Genomic DNA, 13,562 nt, shown 5'->3' on the forward strand with positions numbered 1-13,562 from the left:
TTTTAATGTGCCAGTGTATCAGGGCCAGCAAATGGTTAAATGAGTTGTTGTTGGTTCATTCAGTGCAGGCAGGAGGCAGTGGTAGAAGGAGGAGGCGCTCTCTGTCTCCTGGTCGACTGGCTTCCACATCTCATGTTTTGTTTTCGTCTCTATACAGCAAATAGTGAAGGGTTTCTCCATCTATTTCTGTGTTATTGACCTTGTAAAGGAAAACTTAAAAAAAAAAAAGGAGCTAGACTGAAATGTGATGTTTATATAGTCTAACTCTATTGTTGAATTAGGGTACTGTTTTGTTTTAAAAAAAAAAAAGATCAACTATCCAGTCATTTTATTTAGTTTAGTAACTTGATTACCCAAATAGTCATTCGCCCAATAACATTTAGGCATGTAAAAGTAGTGAATATGGCTTAAAGTTCCCCCAGAACACGAGAATGAGGAAGAAAGGCGATTAAGTGACTCTGAATGTGTCACAGTTGTTGGTGCCAGATGGGCTTGTCTGAATTTTTCAAACTGCTGATTTCCTGGGACTTCTTTATGCTCAAAAAATCTCTGAAGAATACAGGAAGTCGGCCTCAAGAAATACAATACAATTTTGTTGGTGAAAATGCCTTTTTGGCTTCAAAGGTTGGAGAAAAATAAGTCGAGATACAAACGAAACAGTTGCTGAAATAGCCGCTCAATACATTCTAGGTACACAGAATACCATCTCTGATTGCACAACTAGTTGAACCTCCCACAAGGGTGTCAAGCTCTGGTCCTAAAGGGCCCTGGTCCTGCCACTTTTAGATGTGTCCCTGGTCCAACACCCCTGACTCAGATGGGTGAGTTACCACCTCAGTGTGCAGTCAAGCTGTCCAGAGTTCTACTAAAGACCTAATTATTTGATTTAGGTGTGTTTAACCAAAGATGCACCTAAAAGTTGCAGGACATCGGCTGTCAACGACTGAGGTGTGTCCATCCTGTCGGCCTAGAGCAGGAAACTGAGGCTATGAGTCGTACAGGCTCAAGAAAATTCAACAGTTTAATGATATTAATAGTAGCTTTATTATTTCTTACTCTGCAGAGGAAAATGCCAATAAGAGATTAACACAATCAAAAGAAATTTCTGTACAACAGGGGCAAAGCCAAAAAAAAACCTCCCAACAATACACCCACGTCACAGTGCATTGCATATTATGGAATAGTTGTCATATTTTAAGAAACAGGCCTTTGAATACATGCATGCTGCTTTTCACATCCACGTGGAGACGATAAACACAAATTGTTTTTCAGATTTAAAATAAAGACAATCTTGTTTAAGGCAACAAATAAACAAGATGGAGTCTTCACTGAGAGAACTTCAAGATGGCCATCTTTCAGAGCTCCTTTGATAAAGTGAAGGACATCACTTTGATTAGTTCTAAGCCCGATCAGATGAATGCAATGTGATTATCGGTACCTGATAAACGTAAATGTGCCATTACCTTCATCTTCTTGTCAGTTTGTCCTGACTCCATTATTTTCCATGGTTATTTCCAAGTCATATCTACAGGAGGTAGCTTAAAGACGGGCTTTACTTGGATGTTATGTCTGGTTGCTCCAAGTCAAGCAGAGGCTGTTTACAGATTAGAGAGTAGATCTTAGCTTATTCTGTCTGCCCTCAGCTGCAGGAGCGATAACATTAGCTTGAAAGAAAATATGTTTATGTGTATAAAGTGAAATGACAAAAATCAGCCTTGCAGGTGCTGCAAATCTGTCATTAGTCTATCTTATTTTACCAACAAGTGGGCAATATTCTTGGAAAACATAACACGAGTACATCGTTCAAGGTTATTACTACAAGTATATCACAGCTTCAGTGTTCTGCAAATACCAACAAACCCCTGAGCCTCTATCTTTTTACTCTCTGGTCATCAGACAGCACTACAATAAAGATAGACATAATTATGGTTTTGTGCTGAATGGAAAGTCTCGAGTACACTGCAAACCAGCGTTATTAAACATAACCTCTCAAAATAGCCAGAAACTATATGCAAAACATTTATTTCATAAAGTTAAACTATAAACAAAACTCTATTAAGGTGGGGTTTGTTAGATATTCAGATAGTTTAATATGAGCTCAAGTAATGTTATTTTTTGTTTGTTTTTGTACAAATGACAATTAGGAAAATGTGACATGCATTTGTATTCAGTCTCCATAAGTCAACATTAGAACCACCTTTTGATGCAGTTACAGATGTAAGTCTTCAGGGTATGTCTAGATCAGCTTTACTCAGACTGAAAATTTTGCTCTCTCATTTTTGCAAAGTATCTTAAACATAGAAAGATTAGATCCAGGTCTGGTCTTTATCTAGGCCATTCTATCCTTATATTTCTTATGCAAACCATTCTTTTGTAGCTCTGGCTGTAGATTTAATGGTCTTAGTTTGTTGAACCGTGAACCTTCACCACAGTGTCAGATCTTTTGCTGCGTTTTCTGTCAAAGTTTTCCCGTATTTACCTCATACCCACAGCATAATGCTGCTTCCACCACTCACCTGGGAATGGTGTGTTTGGTGGGGGACGTCCAGAGTTAGATTCTCCACTACACAGCATTTTGCATCTTGGACAAAAAGTTACATTTTGGTCTTATCCAACCAGACAATCTCTCTTCACACGTTTTCTCTTTCTCTGAAATAATATTGTTTTAACTGAGAGTTCTTTCACTAGTATCCTTATTTTTATCACTATTGACTAAAATCTATATTTACTAGTAGTTGTTAAGTTGACAGGTTGTCTCTCAGAGTAACTAATGGTTTTAAGCAGCTCCTCCAGAGCCACCATGAGCCTCTTGGCTGCTTTTCTGATTAATGTTTTTGTTGCCCAGCCTGTCAGTTTTGATGGACAGAAATGTATTTATGCTACACTTTTCCCTCTTTTGGACTGAACAGTGCTCTTTCAGATGTTTGAATCTATGTCCCCTAAAATTGATATAAATGTCTTCAAAACTTTATCCCTGCTCTGTTTACTGTGCTCTTTGTTCATCATGATGCTGTTTATTCCCTAATATTCTCTAACCAACCTCCGACGTCTTCATGAAACAGTTGGATTTATACTGAGATTAAATGAGACGACGATAGATTGTTAGGCCTGTCTCAATACCAAGTTTTCTGGTCGATTAATTGCGCGAGTAATTGTTGCAGTAAAGGATAATGTTTTGAGAAATGGTGCAAGTAACACATTCATTATGGCATAATAGTGCAAGTTCAGCTTTCAAAAACAGCAGTAAACATTAATTTTGTAGAGAACCTTTAACACTGGAATTGGAAGATATTTTAGATATACAAAATAAAACACAACAACAACAAAAACATTAATGAAAACAGGAATTAAAACCACACACTACCAAAATCATAAATAAAATAGACTCTGATGTTTCTAAACAAAATTGTCCTTCAAAAAATTATAATCAGAATAGAAATTTTCAAGCTCATTTAAATTTATTATGCAATTAATTAATTACTTACCTTTTACAACAGGCTGACATACTAGTATTACTAGTGCATTTATGTATATGTCAGTAGTAATATTTGCATCCAATACCTAAAGTGTTTAACACTACCTCTTTCAAATCTGGGCTTTATTACAAGTTTCACATGGGACTGAGATTTGTACACAGCATTTTATGAGGCACCATTAGCTGCTACAGTGCAGCTATATAAACAAAAGCCTGCGTAAAAAGGAGAAGTGACTCAAAATGTGCCATCAGCAGACCTTGTTTCACAATAAATCTTTTCCTGACTCTTGCTTTCTTCACTTTCTTCCTTCACTTTGCTGGTTCTGTACCAAGCAGCTCTGCAGCCTCTCACTCATAATGAACCACACATTCACTTAAGTGCAGGAGAATGAAGCTGTCTCTTCTTTTATTGTCTCTCAGGGGGATCGTCTGATCCGCTCAGCCAGCCCCACAAAAGGAGTTTCTGCAAAGAACCCGGCCAGCTTACCCTCCACGCCCCACTCAGCTCCGGTGTCATCAAAGGCCGTTTCAATGTCACCCAAAACCATTTTCCCCTATCCCTCCCTTCAGAACTCCTCGCCCAAGTCCCCCCATCGCCTCAGCTTCAGTGGCATCTTCCGGTCCAATCCCACATCGACGAGCATCAAAATTTTCTCCAGAACCAGGAGAGGTAAGTGGATGAGTCACAATCGTAATGAAGGCTCCGCTTGTTCATTAAACGATGCATTCTTATCTTTATAACTTTGAAAGCAAAACACTGATTTCATGATGGAGAAAAAGCAGTGAAAAAGAAGTTCGACTCAAGTGGGGGAACTAATGTCACATTATTTGGGTTTCCTGCACTGGTTAAAGCCACATCCAGGTCCCTGTGCTGCTTGTGATTGAGCTCATACAGAACATGTCTGCCTTTGTCTACTCTGCACTGCTCGACATTGTGGCACAGACTTGAAAGAGGAAACATCCACCTCGAAGAAGAAGAATAAAACCACCTCTTTTCACTGTGGTGCTCTGCAGCTAAGCAATCTCATGACAGATAACCTGTGGAGAGATTTTCCGTGTTATTGTCGTCAACAGTTTTTCTCTAGGAAAAAGGAATTGGTTGTTTTTGCTGTTTGAAGGCCAGTTTGTTTTATGAAGTTTGGCATCTGAACCAAGGTTGGCATTTGGAGGCCTGCCAAAGTGCATTCACCAGCTACCACTGCAGCTCACTAGGGCATAATCAAAAAACAGGGAGAAATGAGAGCGAGTTGGTAGAACAAGGCCCTGCTTTATGGAGCACAGACCTAACTGGCAGACTTGAAGCTTTCGTGTCTCCATGCATTTGCGGGTTTATAGTTACATAACAGTTAACAGCCTTGTATTCATGGAAACAGCCCTGCTGGAAGCTTCATCAAACAGCTACACAAATGAGTCATGCGTTTTTTTGGCGCGCACATGAACCCATTCTTCTGTGTTTCCTCGCAGAGGGTCAGTTTGGCAGAGGCTGGTGGAACATCTCAGCTCGGGCCAAACCTTATCATGCTCAGCTTCCTCTGGAGAACAGCATCGATCGTAAAACAAACCAAAAACAACAACAAAAAAAAGTAAACATAACAAGAACACACTGCAGCTGATTCACTCCTCCAGAGGGACCAGCTTGGGTTTATTAGTGTGATTTGCTTTGAGGCACAGCTTAATCTCTGAATGATCAGTGGAAAGCGAGATTTAAACTGAATGTCAAAGACAGATTGAGTGCTCATTTCAAAATGTCTCTCTACTTTGCTTTGAAAATCTATTCACACCCCTTAAATTTTTCCACATTTTGTTAGTTTACAGCCACAAACATCAGTGTATTTCACTGCAAGTTTATGTGATAGGCCAACAGGAATTAGTGCGTAACCATGATGTGCATGATTGAAATATTTTTCAGATTTAAAAATCTGAAAAGTGTGGTGTGCATTTGTACTCTGGCTCCCCGAGTGAGTTGGACATATGTTAAATGCAGTTAGAGGTACAAACAAGTCTTTTGCCGTTTGTCTCTACAGACTTTGCTAGAGAATGAAATGTGTGTCTTTTATCTCTGTGAAATGTCTCTAAGTCAGTCAGATTGAACGGAGAGGAGGAAATACAGACATTAACTTTTTAGGTAATTTAAAAATTCTGAATTGAATTTTTAGGCCTGGACCTTAACAGGACCGTTAAAGAATTGGAAAGTATTGAGATCTCCATCCATGTTATCAATTCTAAACAGCTTCCCTGTCTCTCCTGAAGAAAAACATCCATCCCCACAGTATGATGCTGCCATCACCCAGTTTCACAAAAGAGACTATTTCATGAGGATTTTTCTTGTTAGATTATTTTTAACCCCACAGCATTTTTGCTTGTTGGCTAAAGAGTTCAGTCATGGTTTTATCCCACCTGATCGTCTTCTTTCACATTAACTTTGTCCCCTGCTTAAGTTTTTAACTTATGTGCTTCCAAACTGGTCATCTCATGGCTTTTCTATAATAATGGCCTTTTTCCTTTCTAGTGTTTTGTAATTGGCAGATTTATAAAGTAAGTAGTAGTTGTCATAGCAACATATTCTCCTGTCTGAGTTGTGAATTTCTCCTGGACCTCATGTTACCATTGACCCCCTGTCTGCTTCACTGACCAAAACTCTCCTTGCCTGCCTGGTTAGTTCAGGTGTTGTCATTTTTTGGGCGGTTTTACTCTCTGCCAAACATTTTCCATTTTCAGATGACGGATAGAACGGTGACTTTCAGAGTTTGGGGTTTAAACTTCTCCACAGCCTTCTTCCTAAGCTGACTGTTGTCTTCCCTGTTCTGAGCCCTTCACAGAACAGCTGGATTTATTCTGAGATTCAAAAAAGTGGGACTCTAGTTTTTATTCAGGTGGTTTCTTTTTACATTTAGTTGATTTAGAGGTAGCGGAGTAAAGTGAGGCAGCATATAACACCCTGGCACACTTAAAAAAAAATGTTTCCTTTCCCTTCAGGCTTGTAATTATGTACCACTTTGTTTCAGTCCACCCTACAACATCTAATAGTAGATGTTGTTACTTGTGTTTGTAACAAGGCAAAATGTGGAAAAGCTCAAGAAATTATTTTCCAAGTCATTAAAAATCAAGTGGAAGTTTCTATTGATGGTTTGCTTTCACCACAAGGGGGTGCTGATAGCAAAGTCACATTCATAAATTCTCTCTCCAGATTGCTATGGCACCTCCTCTTAACACCACAGAAGTTTGCTTTTTTTGTTTTTTTCCCCAAGCTCCAGAGTTTGCATCTTTTTCACATGCCACTCAACAGACAACAGCATTGTCTTTGATATGTTTGTATCTATTCTTATATGACCAGAATGTTGCTCCATTCTGGTCTGTTTCTAAATATGTTTTCCCCGTTGCCTGGATATTGTCAGCCTCTTGCTGCTGCTGCTCTTCCATCGCCTTATCTGGAAGTGACCAGACTCTCAGGAGCTCCCTTCACAGCCATGTACAGTTTTTCCCCCACTCTTCTCTCTCCCTTTTGGTTGCCAATGTGCCTTTTGTTGTCAGTAAATAAAGCAACTGGGTAGCTTTGACCTTCTTCGTTCTTGCACGCCAATCCTTACAAGGTATTATTATTTTTCTTTTAGCTAAAGAGAAGTCTCTCCCACGATGAAATATTACGTTTCTTGTGGATTTAATATCTGGATAGTTTTTTACATTTATTACGAGTGCAATAAAATCCTAAAAGCATAAATCATTGATTAAATTTGAGCTCATGTTGGCTGTTCCCCCGTTGCATAACATGTTAATTAAAATCTATACTTGCCCAGTTTGAACTACTATGAGCAGTTGTGGGGCATCAGTAGAGGGTAGGAGAGGGCACTAGTATTGAACTGCAGCTTTCTGATCAGCTGACAGAGCATGGGATGGCCCGCTGCCGTCATCTGACAGGGGGCCTGGTCTCAGCAGTCTTAAAGGTCAGGTTACAGACACCGAACCGCACGACTGTCCCTGAGCTGGGCAACCGCATTGTGTTAAACTGCCAGATCAGATGAATGCGTTTACCCCCAGAAGCAGCGTGACGAAGTGACTTCACGTGATGACTGAGCGAAGCAGATGTTCCTGTGCTGAATTTACTCCGTGAGGAAGAGGGAGGGCGGGGAGACGGCCTGCCTCAGCCAATCAGCAGGGATTTTTGTGTGGACTCGCCTCCTTTTACAGCAGTGGAGCGACTTGCTATATTAGAGAGATGCCACCCACAGCTGCACCTGACAATTTACAGCACCAGCACCTCTGACACAGAGGGAGAGGCACCCTGATCCGAGCATCACTCTGGCTCTCTGGAATTTACAGCTTTCACATTCTTGGCTTTTATTTTGAATTCATGACCTGCATACCGCCTCCTGCTGGCTCAGCACTTACTTTTTCTTCCTCCTTCTTATTTGCTGTTCACGCCATCTTATGTGTCGGAGAGTTTCTCTAATTAATTCCATCAATCATCATTTTTGCTAATCTGGATTTATTCTCAACGAACAAACAAACAGAACAAAAACAAAGTAAACTGTTCACTTGGGACAGTTTTCAGAGTATATTCCCATCGTGATGCGGATGGTCATGACCACACTGAGTCTTGAGCCGACCACCCACTGCTTTCCATGAAGCGGTTTGGCAGCCTAAGGAGGAGCAAGAAACGAAAAGAGCAGGATGGGCTAGAAGGGAGGCATCCGTCCGAGGCTTCATGTCTGGCCGGTAACGTTCCACACTCCTCACTTGTCTCACCTATGATAGGATTTCCAGCTTTCTTAGACACTTTGTTTCTTGCTCTGGTGAGGCTCTCATGTCATGAAAATACATTTTGCATTAAGTATTCTTAACATTGAACATCAGGGTTGCGGTTCATTTGTTAAAGTTTTATAAACTGTCATTCAGCTTTAACTAAGTCTGCCGTTATGCTGCTGTATTTGGCATCAGTAGAAATGCTGCAGTGAGCTACAATGTCTGAAATGTGGTTTAAGGACTCACTGATGCAAACGAGTTCTGTTTTGCTATTAATGTTTTGTTTTATCTTGTGTTTATTAATCAAGATTATCGGGACTAAGAACTGTATTAGCTGAAAGGACCAGAGTAGAGAGCAACAGACTACAAAATAACCAGCAACATCAATATCGCAATGGAAACTATTTTGAGTCATTATCTGCAAATCTACTTTTAAGCACAACAAGAACAGATGCACACAGATTGTACTCAATGTTGCAACATTTGAAAGTCAAATCTTTTATCTTTGTGGAATGCAAATGACTGCTTGTCGTTTTAGTTTGATTGATACTTTGCTAAAACATAAGAAAAACTAGGCCTGCCTCAGTCCGGATGCATTAGGCAATACCTTTTAGTTGTCAGCTTTTGTTTGTTTTTTCTGACACAGGTGTAGCATGTCTTGTATGGTGGCCAATCTGAATAATGCTGAAATAACTTTCACACAAAGCAACAGCCAACCTCTTCTAGTAATCACTCTACCCTGGTTCAGTTTCTCTATCTTATTGCCATTTAGAAAAGACAAGAGGGCTGCAGATAGGTAACAAATGCTGTTCATGATCACCATTATAGCAACACATAGAGTTGAGGCACCACTGGTGCAGCAAATCTTTAATTTCACACGTACCGCCATGCATCTGCATCAGCAAACACAGTACTGGGGCACAAGCTTATGGAGCTGTGGCTATGTGTGCGGTCCTGGCAGTCAGCAGTTTTTTTGCTGCAGAGTTCATATTAAATGCACCTTTTGTACTTTTTTGGATTAAATATTATAGCCAGCATTGTAGGATTTTGATAGAACGATGCAAACTTAAATCAATTAATCCGTTTTCTAGCACCAGAGTAATTTATAGCTGCTCTACTCCATGTCCCTTCAATGTCATTTTTTTTTCTGTCCCGTTATCCGAGGGGAGTTCAGAATAGCTGCTCCACTTGGAGCACGTCAGTAAAGTAGAGTATAAGCTGTATAAGCATATCGAGATCAAGTAGATGTTTTTGGGTAAAGCAGCCTTAAATAAATAAATTGCAAACCACGAAATTCCAGCCTCTGTTTTGGCAAAAGATAGGAAACTGTGACTGTATTTCCAACTTCAAATGCCTAAAATTGCAAACAGGCATATCGCACCATGTGCACACGAATGTATGCTAAGATTAAAAGAATCCTAGACTTGTACCAGGTTATGAGGCTCTTAAAAAAATGGTGAAATTCGGAATGATCAACTCTGTTGATATTAACCTGTTTGGTTGTACAACCAGAAAGAGACTAGGCAAGTTAAACTCTGATGGAAGTTTTGCAGGGAGAAAACTTTTGCTCTCTGAGAAAAACATAAGACCCAGACTGAAGTTTGCCAGAGAGAACATTGACAAAGTCCACTTCTGGAATAAGGTTCTATGGACGGATGAGTTTGAAACTTAATTTCTTGGACACCAGAGCAGAGATATTTGGCCGATTCCAAATCCAGTTTTCCAGAAAAAAACTCCTGTGTATCGTAAATCATTAAGGTGGAAGTGTCATGGTTCAGAGATGCTTTACCACAGCAGGATCTGGTCAGCTCACCATCATATTTTCCACCATGAGGTCTTAATAAGTATAAGAGAGTTTTTGAGGAAAAAGTGACCATCTCTGCAGCATGACAATGACTCAAGACTAGTACTAGTTAATCCACCAAGCTCTGGCTGAGAATTAAGAGACGGAAAGCCCTAGATTGGCAGAATCAAAGCCCAGATATCCACAGATATTCTGGGATTACTTGAAGTGGGCTGTACAACCCCTTAAACGTCTCACAGCAGAAAGGGAGGAGCAGGGAAAATGTTCCCAAGTGTCTCATTTTGGTTTTGTACAGCCAACATCATAGAGGATGTTATAACAGGATGTCTTAACATCTTTTAGAGATGGAACAAAAATACCATATATTGATATGTAAAAAAATAAAATTAAATAAAATGTAAAAAAACAAAAACGGAGTAGTTCATGGGGTTCCCAGTTTTTATTTCACATAACTATATAGGGGAAATATCCCCTCCCGTAGATTGTTTCCTACATCAACCGGCCTCAATTAACTCTCATAGCTTTTAAATGAAGTTTTTCTTTTATGAAGCTAATTCATTTGAAGAGTTTATTTTTTTTTCTGACATTTCCAGGAAGTTTGAACTGCAATCACAATGGAAAGGGAGGAGATGTCTTAGAATCCTTTCAGATTAATATTTATTTAAAGAATAAACACAGAACAGTCTAGTGGTCTCTTGACAAGTGGTTCTCACCATCCCCTTTTTCCAGCGCTGCTGACAGAGGAATCTCTGCTCAGCTGTTTAATCTGCCCTGATGGTCGTTGTGGGGAAACAGAGTTGGTTTATCTCTCAAGGCGTTTGATGATTTTCCATCTTGGATTGCTCCAAAGAAAAATTAGACAAAGGAAAAAGGTCTTCAAGAGAAGAGGAACAAAGCAAAATAGACTTTGCTGGATTTTTGTTTTAGAAATATATTGCAACCAAGTCTTAACCAAGTCAGTGAGGCTTGATAAATCTGATTTGTTGAGGCTGTTTTCTGGTGTCTCACTGTCAATGCCATTAATTAGCAGTATCATAGAAGTCACCTCATTAGGATCTTATCACACAGTGATCACTGTGGAGTTTAATGAACGTGTTTTCATAGAATTATGAAGCACATTCATAATTCTATGAATGTGTTTCATTCATAGAAACACAATCCTTTCCAGTCAAGGATTTTGACCTTGAAAAGTCAGTCAAGGCCAAAATCCAGCCTATTTTTGCAAATCCTGTTTGCTTTTCAGAGAAGAAACAGTTCCAAGTCACAAGATAACAATATCTTTCTGGCAGAGAGCAGAAGTCCAATTCCAGGTGTTAGGGATGCACAGAATTTCTAAGAAACAGAACTAAAGAATGCTCTCATTTCCAAAACTAACTGTGCACTTAATTAACAGATGATTCACTTGAGGCAATATTGGCATGCATCTAATTAAACACTTATCGCAGTGGCTACAATGTCATGCACATTGTGTGATTTAACAAACACAGGAATGTTATCTGTGGAATGAAAGATTTTTTCACCTCAATCCAATGTCACGATCAATGTCATCTTTATAAGTCCTGGTCATTAAATCTGCAAAATTTCACATTTTTATCACCCTACAAATTTCATAAAGTGACATCATAAATTTTGACATGGTAAATATTCAGCATTGAACCTTACGAGGATTTTTCATGGACTTAATTAAAAGAAAACAAAATGTTTATCTTTTGTGTTCTGTTGTTCTTTTGCTATCATCAGAGAATCTGACACAGCTGCAGATTACTTTAACATAATAGAACAATGGATCAGCTGTGTGGAAAGTCAGAAAAGCCTCCCTTATTTTGAGAGACTAGTTTCTAGCTTTATTTTGGCTCAGCCAGGAGGAGAGGGGCGCAGAATCCGTATTGCTTAAAGTCCAGTGAGAAGTGTGCACAGTCTATGATGGTTTGGGATGCCGTGTCATCTGCTGGTGTTGGTCCACTGTTTTCTGAAGTCTGCAGTCAATGCAGCTGTCTACTAGGAAATTCTAGAGAACTTCACGCTTTCATCTGATGACAAGCCGCAAGTAGCTGCTAATTTTATTTTCCAGCAAGAGTCGTCCACACTGCCAAAGGTTCAATAGCCAGTGTGTTCCTGTTCTTGATTGGCCAGCAAAACTCCCCTAATCTGAGACCCACAGAAGGTCTATAGGCGGTTATCATTAGGAAGATGAGAGACAAGAGAGCCAGTAAAGCAGATGACCTGAAGGCACCTATCAAAACAATCTGGGGGTTCACTACAACTTTGCAGCATGCAGACGACAAGAAATATTGTCTTCTTGACTCAACGCCACTTCAGTTCTTTGATCCAGAGCCTCGGCACTGCAGAATCAGAACCCACATTCCTCCTATTGTTAGACAGCATCCATCCATCCATTTTCTGTTCACCCTTGTCACTAATGGGGTCGGGAGGGTTGCTGGTGTCGATCTCCAGCTACGTTCCGGGCGAGAGGCGGGGTTCACCCTGGACAGGTCGCCAGTCTGTCGCAGTGTTAGACAGCATCCTTTGGGATTTCATCTTCTGCATGTGAAAATGAATTGTGGCCTATCAGAAAGTCTTGGTACTTCTTAGTAATACTGTTATGGTTTTTTTAAGTGATTATGAAAAATCTGGTTATGATACTGTTTTTATACTTATGTATATTCTAATATGGGAAAGTGATTTAGTGTAGCTGACATATAATTATAAATTATTAGTAAATGAGCCACAAGAGGCTCTCCTGTCTTTGCCCCAGTTTTAACCAGTGCATAGAACGGCTGAGATTCATAGTGCAACATTACTGCAGACGTTTGCTCACTGAGTGACAAATAAATGACTGAAGCTTTAGTGGCCTCAGTACTGGACTGAATTCAGATGTTAAGTTTCAAATTGCTCTAAGAGTCAAGACTGTTCAAGGGCTGAGAGGATCCACTTTTATAGCTGTTGCAGTAACACATCGTTGGTTTAAAACCTGTTAATACAGCCTGGGTACAGACCAATGCAAAACTGCAGCCAATTTGGATTTTGTGATTTAAATTGGAGTTGCTAAAGACTTTAAGACAATAACATTCACCAATAGTTTTGTTCAGAGATCATTTTCTTTTTTGATTGCAATTTTTGTGCTGTTTATTGTCAAAATAGCTCAGGAATATTATTTTGTGAGAAAATGATTTGAGAAATTTTTCTATTTGATTGGCTTTACTAGGAAAATAATTGTGTCAGAACAGTAAATTGCTACCAGAATGATTAGAATCTCGTTTTCTGACTTTTTCTAGTCCAACTAAGCATCAAAACGTTTTTTCCCTCATTAATATAATCAACTTTCCATATGTTTAAGAAGCTGCAATAATGTGCTCATCTGTATTAGGTAAACATTGCTGTTAGTTTTAATTAACAGCCAACATTAAAGCATAACAGCTTGGTTTGAATTAATTTATTTTATTTTTCAACCTTAAAAATCATTGTCGAGTCTTCTTCTGTTTTTCTATATAGTTAGTTGCGTCAGAATTTCTCTCCTGTTTGATCACTTTACAGTTAAATCAG

The 13,562-nt window shown here is 39.4% G+C and overlaps 1 protein-coding gene across 3 annotated transcripts in view; it reads left to right on the plus strand.

The window, feature by feature from the left end:
• Nucleotides 1-13,562, plus strand: part of LOC122841202 (5'-AMP-activated protein kinase subunit gamma-2-like) — a 30,478-nt gene that overhangs the window by 2,735 nt on the left and 14,181 nt on the right. For 2 of the 3 annotated variants that reach the window (XR_006372356.1, XM_044134294.1), the window contains exon 3: nt 3,896-4,145. Coding sequence is in view for 2 of the 3 variants with exons in the window: in XM_044134294.1 (XP_043990229.1) it covers nt 3,896-4,145 (250 nt within the window). In the remaining variant the exon portion in view is untranslated. Of the gene's footprint in view, nt 1-3,895; nt 4,146-7,485; nt 8,189-13,562 lie in introns of those variants that run through there. The other variant, XM_044134295.1, reaches the window with a different exon arrangement.

Source organism: Gambusia affinis, linkage group LG12, assembly GCF_019740435.1.
Source record: "Gambusia affinis linkage group LG12, SWU_Gaff_1.0, whole genome shotgun sequence".
NCBI lineage: Eukaryota > Metazoa > Chordata > Actinopteri > Cyprinodontiformes > Poeciliidae > Gambusia > Gambusia affinis.